At 38.0% G+C, this 20,405-nt stretch overlaps 1 protein-coding gene and 1 long non-coding RNA gene across 3 annotated transcripts; both read left to right on the top strand.

Annotated features, from left to right (window-relative positions):
* The first annotated feature begins 8 nt into the window (after nt 1–8).
* Nucleotides 9–20,261, top strand: QNG1 (Q-nucleotide N-glycosylase 1). Of its 2 annotated transcripts, XM_081521497.1 has the most exons (6): nt 9–577; nt 1,099–1,358; nt 7,623–7,818; nt 10,074–10,181; nt 16,613–16,673; nt 17,884–20,261. In XM_081521497.1, the coding sequence occupies exons 1-5, from the start codon at nt 241–243 to the stop codon at nt 16,630–16,632; spliced, it is 921 nt and encodes a 306-aa protein (XP_081377623.1). In that variant the 5' UTR covers nt 9–240; the 3' UTR covers nt 16,633–16,673; nt 17,884–20,261. The 2 variants fall into 2 exon arrangements, with proteins under 2 accessions (XP_081377623.1, XP_081377615.1); XM_081521489.1 differs by lacking the exons at nt 16,613–16,673; nt 17,884–20,261 and having other exon boundaries at nt 10,074–10,867.
* LOC145518067 (uncharacterized) lies at nt 1,757–7,440 on the top strand. Its single transcript, XR_014062575.1, has 2 exons — nt 1,757–2,214; nt 4,136–7,440. It is a non-coding gene; the product is annotated as an uncharacterized LOC145518067 (long non-coding RNA).
* Nucleotides 20,262–20,405: the final 144 nt, after the last annotated feature.

Here is a 20,405-nt window from a genome sequence, read left to right as displayed (position 1 = left end):
GCAGCATCGGGCTGGTGTTCGCTGTGCCCCAGTGGGGCACGCGGGGCCGTAGGAGCTTCGGGACCGTCGGTTCTCTTATCTTCTCTGAGAGGGCGGGAGCCTGTTAGGGCAACGATCCCGCGGTGGGAAGGGAGGGAAAGTCGTAGGGGACCCTGGCCTTTGTCCCTGCTGGAGAGGGAAGGGCGTTTGGCCAGCCCGCGGGCAAAAGTGTCGGTTCCTGTCCCACAGGAGAAGTGCGGGATGGACGGGCTTCTGACTCCCAGGGAGTCTGCAAAATTCATTGCCGAGAACAGTCGAGATGTGTTCATTGACGACGGAGGCGTGCGGAGGGTGGCCGAGCTGCTGCTGGCCAAGGCCACGGGGCCCGAGCTGCGCATTGGGAGCTGGAAGGCGATTCACGAGCTGAACCCTAGGGACGCCAACGAGGCCGCCGTTAACTGGGTGTTCGTGACAGACACTCTCAACTTCTCCTTCTGGTCGGAGAGTGACGAGCATAAATGTCTGGTGGGGTTCGGGGGAAAGACGTACAGTGGGTACTGGTCCCTGTGCGCCGCGGTCAACAGAGCTCTGGAAGAAGGTTGGTGCCCCTACTCCCGGTCAGACCCAATGGCTTTGAGATTTCATTTTACTGGGAGGGTCCCACAGAGTGGGTTGGGACATGGAATAATGTATTGATAAGCCGAATTTATTGCCGGTACCTCTGCTTAAAATAAAAGTACTAGAAGAAACTGGCATGAAATCTTTGTTCAGTGTGAAATGATTCTAATACTTATCACTGTCGCAGCTAAGACTGAAAGTCAGTTTTCTAAGGAACGCCACTCTGATGACATCTGAGGAGCAAAGGGACAAATATTATCCCACACTTTACACAGTCAAAATACATTTGATGTAATATTACAATTGTTAGAAGTGGATGAGTAAGTACAGACGAGCAAATACAGAGTGAGGGATCTGTTTCTGATTTTTAATTATTCATCCACTTTTAGTGCATTTCTGTAATACTTAAGTGGTTTCATTTTAACTGTATGTTGTAAAAGCAAGGGCCTAATGAATATAAAAGTATGACATTGTTCCTCTGCATGTTCTTTTCTTCCTAAGGGATCCCAATAACTAGTGCTTCCTACTATGCCACAGTGACCCTTGATGAGGTTCGGCATATACTCCGGTCTGACACAGATGTCCCCATGCCTTTGATAGACGAGAGGCATCGGATTCTCAATGAAACCGGGAAAATTCTGCTTGAGAAGTTTGGAGGCTCTTTTCTTAATTGTGTCCAAAAAAGTGATAAAAGTGCTCAGAAGTTATTGCACCTGGTAGTTGAAAACTTTCCTTCTTACAGAGATGTGACTCAGTTTGAGGTGAGTTGCTCCCCTTCTGGAGATTTTAGAGTTCTTAATTATCTTGTCATAGATACTCTTTTACTTTCAGAACTCCTTTGGAGAATAAAAAATTTAAATTCTGGAATTTTTTTCTAATGGAACCAAGGAACAGTAACAAAATTGTTAAGCAGTGTTTCAAAGACATTACTTCCCTTAATGTTTTCTAATCAGTGTATTTCCTTTACTCTTTTGTCCTTTACAATGTTTCAAACCTAAGAAAACACTAGACTTAACATGATGTCACTTAGGGATAGTGAGGTCCTTTTAGCACTTCAAAAACTTTACTTCATTGGATGAGAATCAGAATGTATACTAAATTTTCTCTTAAAAAAATGTCTTGCTGAGTTCTAATGTATATATACTATGTATGTTCTTTTTCATGCACAAGGTAGTTTAACAGTATTATTTGCTCTATGTACAAAAAAATTTAAGTAGGCATACTTTTAAAATGGTGAACATTTTGTATACTCTCCTAGTATACACCTGGATTTTGTTTTTGTATAATTCTTTTAGAATTTGTTACCACTGTGTATTTTAACTGTTAAATAGAATTGAAAGTAAGAGGGACCATATATATAAATCTCTTGACTAAGTTAATAAGTACTTATGTCAACTTGAAATTTTAAAGCTACCCTTTTGTAATCACAACAACTAAAATGACTGATAATATTGTTCAAATCTCTCTTTATGATTTACAAGGTATTTGCATGCACACACTCTTATTTGATCCACAGAACAATTCTGTAGGGCTAAGGACAAGGAGCATTAGAGTCCTATTTGTAGACCTGGAACCAGTCTCAAAAATAGAAAGGTTAGCTAATGTACAATATCTTAGGTCATTTAGTCAAAAAATAGCTAGCTTTTCAGTTCTACTGTAAAGTGAAAGATGCCTGATTTTGTATGTTAAGATTCTTTTAATTGCAAGTGACAGACACAAAACAAGATTTGGAGATAAATACCCAGGATCAGGGACTCAAAGCCATCGGTATTCAGTCCTCTTTTCTTTGTTTCTGTTGACTCCGTTTTTCTCTTACCACTGACCAACTTTCTCCATGAAGTAGAAAAGGAGATAACTGATAGGACCTACTGTATAGTACAGAGAACTCTACTCAGTACTCTGTAATAGCCTACTCTGTAACTCTACTCAGTACTCTATAATGGGAAAAGAGTTTCCCATTTTATCACTTTAGCCACCAGCGAGAGAGGGAGGAACTCTCTTGCTTCCAGTTCTAAAACTCCTGGACAAGGACTGATTGACCTGGCATGGATTATGACCAGTTAAGTGTGACCGTGGAGAGTAGTATGGATGGGACACAGGCAGTTCCTAGGAAAGAGACCCTAGGCCACTGTTGAACTTCATTCTCTTTTGAGGAACCATTTTATTAATGCAGAGGTTACTATGAGCTTTATCTTAGTCTTCAAAGTATGTTATTTCAATCTTGTTTTTCAGGAAATTTGGATCAAGTTCCTTATTTCATCATGCTTGCCACTTAAATATATTAAACAGTGTGTAAAAGAAATCAGACTGTCATTCATGTGGCTTGGAATCTGTGTATTCCAGAATCAACGTGGTTTTTGTAGAAGGGCTAAGATTAAATTTAACATGACTTTAGGATGGAATGAATTCAGGACATCATGTAGTTGTTTACTTTCAAGTTGTCCTGAATTTTTGTTTTTGTGAGCGAAAGGAGTAAATTTTTTTGGTGGATAAGATTGAATTAGTAAGCATTTGCTGAAATTCTCTTTTATTTACAGAAGAGTGCTTTCTTTTGATTTGTTATATATGCTGAGAAGTTCAATTAGAAACTGTACCAGGATATAGATTAATTTTAAGGTTGATAACACATTTTTTTTTCTTTTTTGGCCACACCATGTGGCATGTAGGGTTTTAGTCCCTTACCAGGGATTGAACCTGTGTCCCCTGTATTTGAAGCTCAGAGTCTTAACCACTGGACTGCCAGAGAAGTCCGAGACTGATACATTTTAAAATGAAAATTAGTACCTGAGCCATTTGCCATCAGTTCAGTTCAGTTCAGTTGCTCAGTCGTGTCCGACTCTGTGCGACCCCATGAACTGCAGCACGCCAGGCCTCCCTGTCCATTACCAACTCCCTGAGTCTACCCAAACCCATGTCCATTGAGTCAATGATACCATCCAACCATCTCATCCTATGTCATCCCCTTCTCCTCTTGTCCTCAATCTTTCCCAGCATCAGGGTTTTTTCCAATGAGTCAGCTCTTCGCATCAGGTGGCCAAAGTATTGGAGTTTCAGCTTCAACATCAGTCCTTCCAATGAACACCCAGGACTGATCATTTCTAAAATATATTCTTACAGAAAATCCCCAAAATGTAACAAAAGTCAAATTTAAACATTTTAGTACTTTGTTAAGTATTACTACATTTTTTCATTTTTCATTTATATTTTCATAAGATTATCATTATTGTTACCCCAAAGCACTATATTTCTTGAATCCCTGTGATTCCTAACATAACACTGAGTGTATAGTGAGGACTCAGTTAATCCTTTGATTAGTTAATTTTAAGTTACCTTTGCATATTTATTTATTTTTAAAATTTTTTAGAGTATAGTTGATTTACAATGTTTTGTTAGTTTCTGGTGACATAAATAATTCACCAAAGTGAATCAGTTATACATATGTCTACTCTTTATTATTTACTTATTTTTTTGTCCACTCTTTTTTAGATTCTTTTTCCATTACAGAGTATTGAGTAGAGTTCTCTGTGCTATACAGTAGGTCCTACTACTTTATATGTAGTAGTGTGTATATGTTAATCCCAATCTTCCAAATGATCTCCCTGCCCCCACAACTTTCCAACCCTGGTAACTATAAGTTTGTTTTCTACATCTGTGACTCTGCATATTCATTTAAAAGATAAACAAATAATTAAAGCACTTTGCTCAATTCCAAGTCTAAAGGAATTCTGATGAACTTTTGGTACTGTTGCTGAATTCAGAAAGTGATAAAATCAAATGTATTTTTAAAATTTTAGTTGTTTATTTATTGGCTGCACTGGGTCTTTGTTGCTGTGCTCGGGCTTTTCTCTAGTTGTGGCAAGCAGGGGCTACTCTCTAGTTGCAGTGCAGGGCTTCTCATTGTGGTGGCATCTCTTGTTGCAGAGCACAGGTTCTAGGTGTGTGGGCTTCAGCAGTTGCCGCACTTTGGGCTCAGTAGTTGTGGCTCGTGGGCTGTAGAGCACAGGCTCCATAGTTGTGGCACATGCGCCCAGTTGCTCTGAGGCATGCGGAATCTTCCCAGGCCAGGGATCGAACCCATGTCCCTTGCCTTGGCAGGTATATTCTTATCCACTGTACCAACAGGGAAGTCCTCAAATGTCTTTCTATCCATATTTTAAAATTTTTCTAATTGCAAAAGTAAAGCAAACTAATTATAGAATTTGGAAAGTACAGAGAAGCAGTCTTTATTCTGCCAAGAGGTAACCATTGTTCACAATTTGGTCTTTTTCTCTCTGTGTGTGACTGTGTATATATATATATATATATATGCTCTGGGAAGAAATATGGTATATAAACTGTTTTAAAATTTAATGTATTATGAGCATCTATGTCAGTAAAAATTCTTTCACAGCACAATTTTTTTCCATGCTACTCTTCTTAATGGCTTCATAGTACTCCACTGTATTGATGTATATTAACATAATTATTTGCCCAAACTATTTTACTACAATAATTGTGCTATATAGTTTTATTTTTAAATTAAATTTTATATCTTATTGTTTCCAGTTTTATGTAAAAATAAGCAATATTGCACAGCAGTTTAACACCTGTAATTATTTCCTTAGAATGGATTCCCCATAATGGGATTACTGAGTTAGAGTGTGGCCAGGGTTTTCAGACTTACAATACATAAAAATGGTAACTCTTCTCCAGAAAGACAATAACAAAGATGATCAGCAGTAGCATATTAGAGTGTCCTTTTCCCTACTCCTTCATAATATGGTAGTAGTATCAGTTGCTGTATTTTTTAATCTTCAGCAAGTTACATAAAAATAGTTACAATTGTTTTTAATGTTATACTTATTTACTGAGATTCTCTTTCATTTTTAGACATTGTGAACAAGTTAATGAAGTTAGAGAATTTGTCTAAATGAGACAGATTAGATGAATGATTTCTCAACCTGGCTGTGCCCCAGAATCATGGAACATATAAGGAATTGTTACTAGAGGATTTACTGGTATTTTCAGTAATATCAGTTAATATTTTAGAGACGTAGATTTGGTTACTAAAATTATTTGATTACTGAAAACCATATCAACTTGTTAAAAAATGCATTATAGGTGATTTGAATATATTTTTAGATTCTTCACTTGAATTTGTTTTTGTTTTCATTTTAGGGTATTATAATCTAACCTTCATGATATCCTAGTTGGCTACCATGGAAACAGTGCTCATGATGTGACAATTTGTGTTTTCTTAGATGCTGGCACTGATTTTGTTATATAAGTCTGGCTCCTAGATTTTTCCAGTTTGCTTTATGCATGTGTGCATGTTAAGTTGCTTCAGTCATGTCCAACTCTTTGCAGCCCTATAGACTGTAGCCTGCCAGGCATCTCTGTCCATGGGAATCTCCAGACATCATGTTCTCCTCTAGGGGATCTTACCAACCCAGGGATTGAACCCATATCTCTTATGTCTCCTGAATTTGCAGGAGGGTTCTTTACCACTAGTGCCACCTGGGAAGCCCTTACTCTATGAATCTTGTTAAAAATAGGAGACAATAGCTTCTATTATAATACATATTATGATTAATACTTCTTTTTGGAACAGCCTTATTTTGTGAATTAAGTTTTATGCTTGCTGTTCAATAAAGTTGACTTGAATTAGAAATCTAGTTACCATCTACAAGTCCAGCATCCATAAAGGAACATTGCCAGGTTGTCATATTTTGGTAGGTTTGGGAGTATAGATTATTCCCAAATGATATAGAAATATTTCTTAGTGGTGATTTCTTCCCCCATCACTCAATGTAATTTACAGACTTTATACCAAAAAATGAGTGTATGTGTTTGCTCTATAAAACAAAATACTCAGTTTCTTAGTGGTGGCTTTAAAAAATTTAGTTTTAAAAAAAGATGGAAAACTTAGTTTACTTAGAAAAAGTATGTCTGGATTGATTGCAGGGGGTATTCTTTAAGGTTAAACAATATTAAGTTATTTCTCATTAGGATAGTATAGCAATATTTTTAAAAGAAGTAGTTTTAATAGAGTTTTTTTTAATGAATAAAGGAATCTATATTATCATCTTAAAGAATTTTTATATGGAGTCTATCCTTGAAGAATTTAATTTCATTTTTTATTTACTTCTTTATGTCATTTACTTATTAAAACATTCTCCAAGGTGTTCAGAATGTGTTTTGGGAGCCAGTGATAACTTATTCACGGTTAGCAGACTCACAGTTATAAAAGATGATTTGAGGTCATTAGCTTTGGTATTAAGACTAGGGGTAGATTGTAATTATGTTTTTCCATAGTCAGTGCTAATGAGCATTTGTAGTTTTATAGAGAATTTTTGAGTTAAATTATGACCCATTGTCTTATAATGCTTGGTTAAATTTGTTTCTGCCATGTATAAATATAATTGGTAGCTTATTTTGTTATATGGACTTAAATATGGACTTGGACCATTTCCAAAAGTGGTTGACTTGATAAATTCTAGCTGTTGATCAGTTGTGTCTTTATCTCTGAAATAAGTTAATCATTTTATCTGAAAGGAAACAGTTAAAAAATGGATATTGTAACTCTCTTCAAAAGTGAGTTCAGGGATTATTATTTTTTCTTCCATATGCTTCTGTATTTTATATAATTAATGTGAATTATGTTGCAGTCAGAAAAGCATATATATATATTGTAAGAAATTTTCTAAATAAATGCTATCTAGCCCTTAAACATAGTAAGCAGATAAATTATAGTGGCACAGAAATATGTATATGAAGTAATGTCATTGAAAAAGAACATTAAGTAGTACTATGATGACATGAATTGTATTTTATGTGCTTTGAAAAATAAAGGAAGTAAACCTGGAGTGATAGAAATAATTTAGTATTTATAGACTCCCTTTTTTTTCTATAAAAGGTCTATAAATTCTTACCAAAGAGTAAGATTATTTACCCTTGAAAAAATGTTTTGGATGTATACCTTTTTTAATAGCATACATAAAGCTTTCAGATACCCAGGTAACATTCATATTCTCTTCATTCATCAGGGGAAAAGAATTTCTTTTTACAAAAGGGCCCAAATCCTGGTGGCAGATACGTGGAGTGTATTAGAGGGGAAAGGAGATGGCTGCTTTGAGGACATCTCCAGTATCACCATGTTTGCCGATTATAGATTACCTCAGGTTCTTGTTTACCTGGGAGCCCTGAAATACTCTGATGAACTACTGGAGAAGCTTCTCAAAGGTGTGCTAGCGTAATTAAGACATTCTTTGTTATACTGTGAATTGTTCAGTCTTTGTCATTTCTTCCACAAAAGGTCTTCCCTTAAAAAAAAACACTATTATTGTTAAAAGCACATGTAAAGAATGCACGGGCAATTAAATTATAGAGAAAATTGGTTTTTGTTTTTTACACCGTGGAATATGGTTATTGCTGGAAATCACACTATCTGGACATCATCATTTCAGAGTCTTATATTAAAATGACACCTAAATTTATGTCACATGAAGATGCGCAACACTAAGACAGTTCAGGTTTATATTCAAAGTGTTATTAATTAAGCTTAAGAGCACACTACACTATGAAATAAAAAGTGGGCTGAGAGACAAATAATATGTACTGAATTTTGAGTGAGGAGGCTCCAAGGTCTGCCCCTGGTTTATCTTGCTCAAGTCACTGACTTTTCTAGGCTTATTTGTTTACCATTATTTAGTTTGAATATTCATTCTCAAGAGTGAGAGTCTTATTATGAGTATAGATAATTGTGTTTGTATGAAAAGTAATTTTTTGCTTTTTAAATATTCCTTTGCATAAGGAAAATAATTATATTGTACAATTTTCATGTTAATTTCTCTTTTAGGGGCAATATTTTCAGCTACTTTTTTCTTTATTTTTAAAAGAAGTTGTTTTTATGATTGAGTAATTTTCTCCCATGAAATAGATTTCAGTCATCCAAAATAAGAATAATACAGAATATAAAGGTACCATTATTCCTATGGTTGCTTCTACCAGATTTTTATGCAGCCTTGGGCAATCCATTTTGCCCATTTCCTCATTTGAAAAATAGCAAACTTTTATGTCACAATACTCATGTCTGGGATCATTAATTGCTGAATAGCTTTAAAGGGACAACCTTTAGCAGTCAGGGCTTCTTCTACATACAGCCATATTCAGTTGATCTTTTTTTTTGGAGGGGGGGTGTATGCAATACACATTCCTTTTTTTTTTTTTGGCAATACACATTCCTATCTTTATAAACACTTTCTTGCCTGGTTTCCCCCACCCAAATTTTCTTTTATTCATTTCAAATTCTACATATCCAAAAAGGCTTAACTCAAATGCTAAGCCAGTGTCTGTTCCTCCACCTGCCCCAAGGATCAGAGATAGACATATGGAAGGAACACAAGTAACACTATTTAAGATCCCAAGTGACAGAGTGGAACCAGTGGGGCTAGGGCATTTCCCCTAGGTCTCAGTGGATCACAGGGCTTCTCAGCTACTGTGAAGCTCTGTACAAGAGTACCGATTGGTGGCCAGAGGCCAAATATAGCTTGCAGGTGTGTTTTATCTGGCTTGAACAGTGTTTTAAGCAATTTTTAATTAGTTATCAGCACTTGACAATTAGATTTCACATGAAATTCAATTTTCTGATTTCCAAGAGAAGAAAAATGCTCAAACTTTGGGGTCTGTCTAGCTTGACATGGGGCAACACATGCTCTCTAATTGACCACATTTTGCATCCAGCTGCTGCATCCACTTACTCTATCTGCCTCATCTTTATAGACAGTTGAGTTGCTGAGCCCAACTCTAGTCTCCCTGGCAAAGCACTGCCAGTGTCCACCTTGCAGGATCAGATATACTCTGGAGATGAGCACTGAATAGACTGCAGTTCCTTTAGGAGCTAGCAGCGGCTCTGTATTCAGGCAGAGCTGACAAAAGGATCCTGACTCCGAAGAACAAGTGTGGTTTTCCTTGCTCAAGCTGAGAACTTTGATCTCCTAGGTCTTTCTTGATGTATCTGGAGTATCCCCAAGACAACATTAAGTTCTCAAGGGTAAGGGAGGTACTGTTTATTTGGCCCCCCTAGGAGTCCTCCAAATTTTGCAGTAATTTTTTTTTCTCCAACATCAAACCCAAATTTTAAATCCTCTCTTTTAAATAATTTAATAATCTTGCTATCATATTTTAAAATGTATGGCTCACCCATATTCAATTAGCAGATATTTATTGGGGAGCTAGTATATGCAAGGTGCTATGCTAGGTCCTATGAATATTGACACAATCAAGTCAGACACGATCCCTGTCCTTGTGGAACTTAACTTGCAATTTTGAATTAATGCCAGAGTTTAGAAATGGTTTAAATTACCAAAAATAAAGTCTGAGATTTACAATTTTAAAATGAGTACTATTTAAATACTGCATTTTGTCCTATAGTAAAGTTTTGAATACATTTTATTTCATTGACTATTAGTGCTTATTTTTCTTTTTCCTCCTTGCAGGAGAAATGCTTTTTTATGGGAACAGGCAAGAGGTGGAAATCAGAGGGTGCTCAGTTTGGTGTGTCGAGCTGATCCGGGATTGTCTTCTGGAGCTTATTGAAAAAAATGGTGAAAAAACTACTGGAGAGATCAATTCCATTCTTCTGGATTATTACTTATGGGACTATGCCCGTGATCACAGGGAAGATATGAAAGGAATTCCATTTCATCGTACACGTTGCATATATTATTGACCCATAGTGTAAACTGATCCTAAGAAAATACTTTGCATTTTTATATCATAATTATGTATACAATTCTGCTTTGATATTAAGAGAAGGTGGTAGAGGTTATAACAACAAAATTGATTAGCCAGACTCTCTTAAAATATTTTCCTGACATATCACCCTGTATTCCCAATTTTATCTTTTGTTTGCTTGTTTAGCTTTGACTATATTTTCCCTTTCTATAGATACATGAGAGAAATAATGAAGAAACTTTAATGCTTTCTTTAAATCTCAGATTTCTTAAAATTAATCATGCCTTATAATGATCTTCAGTGATAATATTTCATCCATTCAATCAGTATCTTTTTTCACAGTATAGTAATTTTCTGTGTACCATAATCATTTGATATGAGAGAGAGTAGGGTCTTTGCTGTACTGAATGCTACCACTCTTATAGAAATCAGTCTTGACAGATATTTAAAAACTTTTTGTTGATAAACATAATGATTTTCAATTTAGGATATCTATGTTTTTCAGAGTAACTACATTGGAATTTACTGAATAAAGATTTTTTAAACATTTCTTAAATATGGAATGAATTAGTTCATTAAATAGAATTTACCACATATATTTTTTTAAAGTTTACATTGAATTTGATTATCTATGTTGTAGGACTCTCATTTTCAGCTTCACCACCACTTTTGTCTCATGTGCTTAGTCACTCAGTCATGTCCAACTCTTTGTGACCCCATGTAGTGTAGCCCGCCAGGCTCCTCTTTCCATGGAATTCTCCAGGCAAGAATACTGGAGTGGGTTGCCATGCCCTCTTCAGGGGTCTTCCCAACTCAGGATTTAAACCCAGGTCTCCTGCACTGCAGGGGAATTCTTTACTGTCTGAGCTACCAGGGAAGCCCTTCGTCTAATATAATCTTGATTTTTGTTAATTATCTACCTTGTCACCTCACTGTGTGTAAATTAGTGAAAGCTGTCCTTTCTGCAAGCACTTTACTGCCATCTGCTGGAAACTTGTCAGAGTAACTTTACAAATGACAATGAGTGGGAATGTGAATGGGGCACCCTGGAGTCCTATACTGTACTTTTTTTTTTTTTTATTGGAGTGTAGTTGCTTTACAATGTTGTATTAGTTTCTGTTGTACAGCAGAGTGAATCATCCATATGTTTACATATATCCCCTTTTTGAATTTCCTTCCCTTTTAGGTCACCACAGAGCACTGAGTAGAGTTCTCTGTGCTATACAATAAGTTCTCATTGGTTATCTATTTTATACATAGTAGCATATATACATCAATCCCAATCTCCCAGTTTATCCCACTCCTTCCCCCGTTGGTGTCCATACATTTGTTCTTTACATCTGTGTCTGTTTCCATTTTTCTGATAGGCTCATCTGTACCATTTTTCTAGACTCCACATATATGTGTTAATATACAATATTTGTTACCTCTTTCTGACTCACTTCACTGTGTATAAGTCTCTAGGTCCATCCATGTCTCTGCAAATGGGACAATTTTGTTCCTTTTTGTGACTGAGTTAAAAATCTCATACCCCCAGAAGTAGTGGTCCTGTATCTCTCTCTCCCCTTTGTGACTAAGGGGAAGATGATCTTCCTAGTTCTGGAGGTGGACCCAAGTTAATATGAATGGTTTATTATTCATGGTAATCCTATTCTCTGTCTGTTATTGCTCTAATAATGGATATATAATCTAGCTCTGGCTAGTACACTGAAGGGCAAGTCTGCAGGGAGGCTTATGGCAAAAGATTTCTTCACTTTTAAGAAAGGGCCATGGAAGTAGATCCCTTTTCTTCCCCTGAGCAACGTTCTGTCTAAATGTGATACCTGAAGCTGTAGTAACCACTGTGTGAAGCCAGAGCCCTCCTGTACCTGCCCTGCCTGAGTCAAACTTAGCTCTGGCTTTCATCCCTGAGATGATGAACACAGCACCTTATTATTGCCATCATTTTGAATTAGTGTTCTGTAGAAAGTATCATACCCCACTCCAGTATTCTTGCCTGGAAAATCCCAGGGACGGCGGAGCCTGGTGGGCTGCCGTCTATGGGGTTGCACAGAGTCGGACATGACTGAAGTGACTTAGCAGCAGCAGCAGCAGCAGAAAGTATCATAGTTAATAATTTCCGATGTAACCCGCTCTTTTAAGGCTCTAGGAACAACAAGCAAAAGAGTTGCTTAGACCTTGGGACTAACGCAGCTCCTCATCCTGTCCCTTCCTACTCCTTTGCTTCTCCTGCCCACCCTGTACCCTTTTCTTCCTTTCTTGTCTTTCCCCTTTTCTCCTTCCTCCGCACTCTCGTCCCCTTCTTCCTTCTTCCAGGTTCAGCCAGCTCTAGCCTTCCTGCTTTCTGCATTTACTTCATCATGTAAAAGACAGGGAAGGCAGTTCAGGACCGTATGGTGCTCTTTGATGTCCAAGACACAGCTGTCTTTTCTCTTGTTCCACTGAGTGTAGTCTGGACTCATGATCTAAGATGTCTGCATTCTAGGCAACAGGATTGAATAAGATATGAAGTTGAACGGTGCAAGAGTTGACAGAAAGGCTCTAGCAGCTCTACCTTTGGCTATTTCAGATCTTTTTTTTTTTTTAATAAATTTATTTATTTCAGTTGGGGGCTAATTACTTTACAATATTGTAGTGGTTTTTGCCATACACTGACATGAATCAGCCATGGGTTTACATGTGTTCCCCATCCTGAACCCCCCCTCCCACCTCCCTCCCCATCCCATCCCTCTGGGTCATCCCATTGCCCCAGCCCTGAGCATTTGTCTCATGCATCGGACATGGAATGGTGTTCTGTTTCACATATGATAATATACATGTTTCAATGCTATTCTCCCAGAACGTCCCACCCTCACCTTCTCCCTCAGAGTCCATAAGACTGTTCTATGCATCTGTGTCTCTTATTCTGTCTCGCATATAGGGTTATCGTTACCATCTTTCAAATTCCATATATATGCATTAGTATACTGTATTGGTGTTTTTCTTTCTGGCTTACTTCACTCTGTATAATGGGCTCCAGTTTCGTCCATCTCAATAGAGCCGATTCAAATGTATTCTTTTTAATGGCTGAGTAATATTCCATTGTGTATATGTACCACAGCTTCCTTACCCATTCGTCTGCTGATGGACATCTAGGTTGCTTCCATGTCCTGGCTATTGTAAACAGTGCTGCGATGAACATTGGGGTACACGCGTCTCTTTCAAGTCTGGTTTCCTCGGTGTGTATGCCCAGCAGTGGGATTGCTGGGTCATATGGCAGTTCTATTCCCAGTTTTTTAAGGAATCTCCACACTGTTCTCCATAGTGGCTGTACTAGTTTGCATTCCCACCAACAGTGTAAGAGGGTTCCCTTTTCTCCACACCCTCTCCAGCATTTATTGCTTGTAGACTTTTGGATAGCAGCCATTCTGACTGGTGTGAAATGGTACCTCATTGTGGTTTTGATTTGCATTTCTCTAATAATGAGTGATGTTGAGCATCTTTTCATGTGTTTGTTAGCCATCTGTATGTCTTCTTTGGAGAAATGTCTGTTTAGTTCTTTGACCCATTTTTTGATTGGGTCATTTATTTTTCTGGAATTGAGCTGCAGGAGTTGCTTGTATATTTTTGAGATTAATTGTTTGTCTGTTGCTTCATTTGCTATTATTTTCTCCCATTCTGAAGGCTGTCTTTTCACCTTGCTTATAGTTTCCTTTGTTGTGCAAAAGCTTTTAATTTTAATTAGGTCCCATTTGTTTATTTTTGCTTTTTTTCCAATATTCTGGGAGGTGGGTCATGGAGGATCCTGCTGTGATTTATGTCGGAGAGTGTTTTGCCTATGTTTTCCTCTAGGAGTTTTATAGTTTCTGGTCTTACATTTAGATCTTTAATCCATTTTGAGTTTATTTTTGTGTATGGTGTTAGGAAGTGTTCTAGTTTCATTCTTTTACAAGTGGTTGACCAGTTTTCTCAGCACCACGGCTATTTCAAATCTTACCTATAAGGAGGGCAGACTAGAGCAAGGAAAAGCTGAAACTGGTTAAGAAGCAGCAATCACTCATTTAAACCAAGATAGCAGGATGTTTGGTACTGTGTGTATGGCACAGTGGCTGCGGCCAAATATGTGGCCTTATTTTGGCTCACTTTAAGGTCTCCTGAGATTGTGTGTATGTATATATATATATATATATATATATATATATATACATACATACAGGAGAATACCCTGGCATAGCTATGAGTGCCAGGCCAGCTTGTATCAGGGACTGCTTTTGTTCCTTTCTCAACCTTTAACTTCCCCCTGATTAGCACTAAAGAAATTAATAGATTTCATTCATTTCAATCCAGAAAGCAGTTAATGAACTCCTTCACTGGTCCTCTGAAGCTTAATGGTTAGTGGTTTAATAATTCTGTTGAGGAGGTACAGGTGTAATGAGCCACAGTATGTGACCTGAGGCAACTACACCTCCCCCTTCCTTGTAACTCTATGACCCAGCTGTCTCCCCATGTGTTTAGACCCCTTTTTTCCTTTTTTCTTATTTATTTGATTGCCCTGATCTCATATGGCATGTGGGATCTAGTTCTCTGACTAGGGATCAAACCTGAGTCCCCTGCATTGGGAGCACAGAGTCTTAACTGCTGGACCACCAGGGAAGTCCCTCTTCTTTAAAAAAAAAAAAAAAAAATTTTTTTTTTTTTTAAATTCTCAGCCCTTTGATGGATGTTACTGCCAAAGACAAAACCTGAACAAGTAAGGAGATTGATCTCACCCAGTTAACTACAATATGGAGAGCATCCCAGATGCCAAGATTAGAGCTTCTTGGCAGGTGGTATTAGCCTACTGTTTTATGGGGAGGAGTACACAAGTTCCAGGTGAGGGATTAATAGGCAGTTGTTTTGCAGTCATGAGGCACCTCAGTAAATTGGCTGAACAGGAAATGTTTACCTTTGTGTCTAGCTAATTTGAGGCAGACCAACAGTTCTAATCTCAGCTAATCATTCAAGAGACAAGGAGGAATTGGAGAGTTTGTGTCTGGCCTTGTCAGCAGGTTTAGGCAAAAGGGGGAAGATCTATTTGGTCTCGTCACAGTCACAAGTCAACAAGGGAGACGTGAGAAAGAGCTGTCAATCCTATCTAAGTCACACAAAGAAGGGTTATCCTGTTGGGTATACTGTTTCCCAGAACACAAAAGGGTAGGGGGTTTCAGAAAACAAAGTTGGGGGAATTTCTTATTGTCATTATTTTTCAAAAGTACAGAGCTCAGCCAAGATTCAACATTTTCACCATTTTCTTGTGCTTGTGTGTCCACTGGGAACAAAAAAGGCTGTCATGGCGTAGGTAACATTTTTATTTGCTCTCAAACCATGGGAGGTAATCATCCTCAAAGTAAAGAAGTCCAGAATTGTGAATTCTCCACAGTATAAAATGCCTAGTGTTAAGATCCAAGGGTCTGGGCTGTCCTAAGGAGAATCATCATATGCTCATTGTCTTGGTTCTATCATCAGCTTTTGAACAAATCAGTTAAAATCTTTATGCCTATTTAATTTACATAGGCAGGAGGATAGTCTGAGTCTCTGGTTCTGGTTCTAATTTTCTTTTTGTATCATTTTATAAAATATATGCATGTCTCTAGTTATTTACTGGTTGAGGTAGGACAACACTGTGGTGGTTAATTTTATGTCAGCTTGACTAGGCAAGGGTGCCCAGTTGTTTGGTCAAACATTAGTCTAGATGTTGCTGTGAGGATATTTTTCAGATATGATTAATATTTATAATCAATAGACTTGAGTAAAGCAATTACACGCCATAATGTGGGGGCTTCAACCAATCAGTTGAAGGCCTTCAGGGCAAAGACTGAGCTTTCCAGAAGGAACAACTCTGCCTCAAGGCTAAAACATAGAAACCCTGTCTGAGCTTCCCACTTGCTGCTCTGCCCTGAAGATTATAGACTCAAGGCATCAACTTATCTGAAGTTCCAGTTTGCTAGTCTGCCCTACGGATTTCAGACTTGATAGCCCCCCACAATCACGTGAGCCTATTCCTTAAAATACATCTCTCTTTCTCTCTCTCTAGATAGATGAATGGATGGTCAAATGGTTGAATGGATGGATGGACAGACAGATATAGATTATAGGTCCAAAGTTCGATCTACATCTCTCTCTCTCTATGTATCATATTGGCTCTGTTTCTCTGGAGGACCCTGATACAAGCATGAATAAATAATATGGCAAAGTAATTTTTGTCTAACTTAGGGGTATCAAATATAAAGTAAGAAATTAATAAAATATAATGGGGCTAAGTAATTTGTATGATTCCTTTCAGGTATAAGACTCACTGACTAAAGCAATTGGAAATTTGGAGAATTTATTATCGTGGCATTCATGTAAGTTTCTTTTTTTTCCCATTCACTATATCCCTTCTTTTCCTTCTTATTTTCTTTTCCTTCTTTTCCTTTCTGTTTTGATTTCTCCCATTGGGTTAAGGATGTTTTAGTTTTGAGTGAAAAAAACCAGACTCAAAGGAAATGTAATGATTAAAAAAAAAAAAAAAAGATAAATCCAGGGAAAGAGCTGGTCTTAGTAATGCTCAGTTATGGTCAATGGATTAAAATGCACAAAGATTACACATTTTTGCTCTGTTGGAAGAGATGACTCTAATAGCTAGTGATTACGGGCAACAGAGTGCAAATCTTTGCCAATAGTCCATGCGAAAAAATCTGTAGCTTGGCTAATTAGCCTGGCTTGAGTCCCAGGTCCCCTGCCTGGGGCCTGGGGTAAGAGCCAAGTGATTGGCTGGCCTAGCAGGTGGAGCAGGGGTACATTCAGTTCAGTTACTCATTCGTGTCTGACTCTTTGTGACCTCATGGACTGCAGCACACCAGGCTTCCCTGTCCATCACCAACTCCTGGAGCTTACTCAAACTCATGTCCATTGAGTCAGTGATGCCATCCAACCAACTCATCCTCTGTCGTCCCCTTCTCCTCCCACCTTCAATCTTTCCCAGAATCAGGGTCTTTTCTAATGAGTCAGTTCTTCGAATCAGGTGGCCAAAGTATTGGAGTTTCAGCTTCAGCATCAGTCCTTCCAATGAATTTGCAGGGGTACACGTGTGCATGCTAAGTCGCTTCTGTCGTGTCTGACTCTGTGCGACCCTCTGGACTGTAGCTGCCAAGCTCCTCTGTCCATGGGATTCTCCAGGCAAGAATACTGGAGTGGGTTTCCATGACCTTCTCGAACCCTGGGTGTCCTGTATTGCAGGCAGATTCTTTACCATCTGAGCCAAGGAATAGGGGTAGTTCTTGAATAAATAGAGGAGGTCTGCTTATAGAAAGGAAAAGGGATGGTAGGCAGTCCAAACAACTTTGTCTTCTATACCTTTGTGTAATCACCAGGTGGGGATCATTTCAAATTGGGAACCATTGAAGAGCTAGGAAACAAGTAAGTCATATATTCTGAGTTGATCTAAGGAAAGAACTGACTGAATTTCCTAATGGAGTTGGAAAAAATCTAATAACTTGCCATTTCTATTTCAACATTCTCAGGAAGACTGAGGGTTGGTTGGCATATGAATTAATCAGTATTCTTTGGTTGTAGGAATAGAATTCAATGACTAAAACTTGACAACGTTCATGAAGCCTGGATTAAAATGAAAAGAAACAGTAAGTCACAGTGGTACTTAATAAGAAGTCTGGAAATACTTTGAAGGGTGAAAATGGTATTTGGAAAGCAAATAAAAAGTATAAAATTCTATGAGTTCATAATCACTCCTACCCAATCCAAAAAAAGAAACCTTGTTGGTCAACTTTGGAGTTTGATCGGGATCAATTCATTATTCTCAAAATGGATAAATAGAAGAGAAAAAAATCAAGCATGGGTCCTCTGCTGCTGCTGCTGCTAAGTCTCTTCAGTCGTGTCCAACTCTGTGCTACCCTATAGACAGCAGCCCACCAAGCTCCACCATCCCTGGGATTCTCCAGGCAAGAATACTGGAGTGGGTTACCGTTTCCTTCTCCAATGCATGAAAAGGAAAAATGAAAGTGAAGTCGCTCAGTCGTCCAACTCTTAGCGACCCCATGGACTGTAGCCTACCAGGCTCCTCTGTCCATGGGATTTTCCAGGCAAGAGTACTGGAGTGGGGCGATGGGTCCTCTACTAACTGCATTTTAGAATAATTTGATAGAGGGAAACTTCTTTATAGAACAATTCTAGCTAATAAATGCAAAAAGGAATGTTAGAATTAGAACATTACCACTTTGGAATTCCTAATAATGGATCTGTAAAATAATCATCAATGGTTGTTAAAACTGTTACGTAAAATGTTGATGGGGAAATTTTAAATGGATGAATTAGGCTGAAAGCACCTGAACTCACTAGTAATCCTAACATCACCAGAAGTGGGACACTCAGACATTATATGCCTCCTGGTGTGTTGAATAGGGAAGTACACAGTCTTGTCTATGAATTATTCTTGCCAGAAAAATTGAGCCTGAATCTAATCAAGAATCTAGATCTACAGGAAATGTAGTTTACAGAAAATGTTGGAAAGAGAGGAACCTGTTAAATGGTAACACAAAGATGCAATTGCCAAATCTAGAATGTGAGACATTGTAATGGACAGATGGCACAGTTTCTTCAACAGATAAGTGATTTTAAAAAGTAGGGTGGCAGGGTTGGTGAGGATGTGGAAAAACTGGATCCCTTGTGCATTGTTGATGGGATTGTAAAATGGTAGAGCTGCTATGAAAACAATTTGGCAGTTCCTCAAAAAATTAAAGATAGGACTACCACACAATCCAGCAATTCCATTCGGAGTATATACCCCAAAGAACTGAAAGCAGGATCTTGAAGAAATAGTTGTACATTTTTGTTCTTAGCAGCATTATTTACAATAGCCAAAAACTGGAAGCGACCTGTGTCCAACAAGAGATGAATGGATTAACAAAATATGCTACATCCATACAATGGAATATTAGCCTTAAAAAGGAAGGAAATTCTGACATATGCTACAACATGGGTAAAGCTTGAGGATATGATGCTAAGTTAATAAGCCAGTCACAAAAGAACAAATACTATAAGATTCCACATATATGAAGTACCTAGGGTAGTCAAATTCATACAGATAGAAGTAGAACAGTGGTTTCCAGAGGCGAAAGGGGTGAATGGGGAATTGTTTACTGGGTATAGAGTTTCAATTTTGCAAGATAGAAAGTTCTGGAAATTGTTGAACAACAATATGAATGGACTTAAGACTACTCAACTGCACACTTAAAAATGGTCAAGATGATAAATTTTATGTTACTGTGTGAAGAAGTGAAGTTGCTCAGTCATGTGCGACTCTTTGCAATCCCATGGACTGTAGCCTTCCAGGCTCCTCCTTCTGTGGAATTTTCCAGGCAAGAGTACTGGAGTGAGTTGCCATTTCCTTCTCCAGGGGATCTTCCCGACCCGGGGATCGGACCCAGGTCTCCTGCATTGCAGGCAGACACTTTACCCTCTGAGCCACCAGGGAAGCCCAATGTTATTGTGTATTTTACCATAATTTTAAAAAAGGTGGTGAATGACTTACTAAAAGAGAATTAAGGAACATGTCAACCAAATGCTACAGGTGGATCATGTTTGGATCCTGATTTGAGTAAATAAGGGGAAAGAGAAAGACACAGAGAGAGAGAGAGAGAGAGAGAGAGAGAGACATGCTGTGCATTATGTAGAAAGCTATAGCTGACCTCAGTCTCTGAGAAGACAGTGTTGACTTTGTCAGCTGACACATATAGGCTTCAGTCTCGCCTCTGCCACTTACCGACCATGTAGCCTTGAGCAAATTACTTGTTCTCTGGGTTTTTTTTTTAATTCCCATAAATATTTATTTCATCTCTGTGATGAGCTTAATATTTACTGTGTATTAAATGCTGACTATGCTCAACAATGAGAAAATATAAATAAATGATAAAAATAAAAAATGAGTGACATAAAAATGAATGATATATAGTCTCTGCTGATGCTGGAGAATTAAAATGTGAGGCAAGAAATAGCAGGGGGACTTCCTTGGTGATCCAGTGGTTAAGAATCTACCTTCCAATGAAAGGGATGCAGATTTGATCCTTGACTGGGGAACTAAG

Source organism: Giraffa tippelskirchi, chromosome 1, assembly GCF_054371585.1.
Source record: "Giraffa tippelskirchi isolate mGirTip1 chromosome 1, T2T-mGirTip1v1.2.pri, whole genome shotgun sequence".
Classification (NCBI taxonomy): Eukaryota; Metazoa; Chordata; class Mammalia; order Artiodactyla; family Giraffidae; genus Giraffa; species Giraffa tippelskirchi.
Note: the sequence above shows the minus strand (reverse complement) of the source record. Positions and strands in the feature narration are given on the sequence as shown.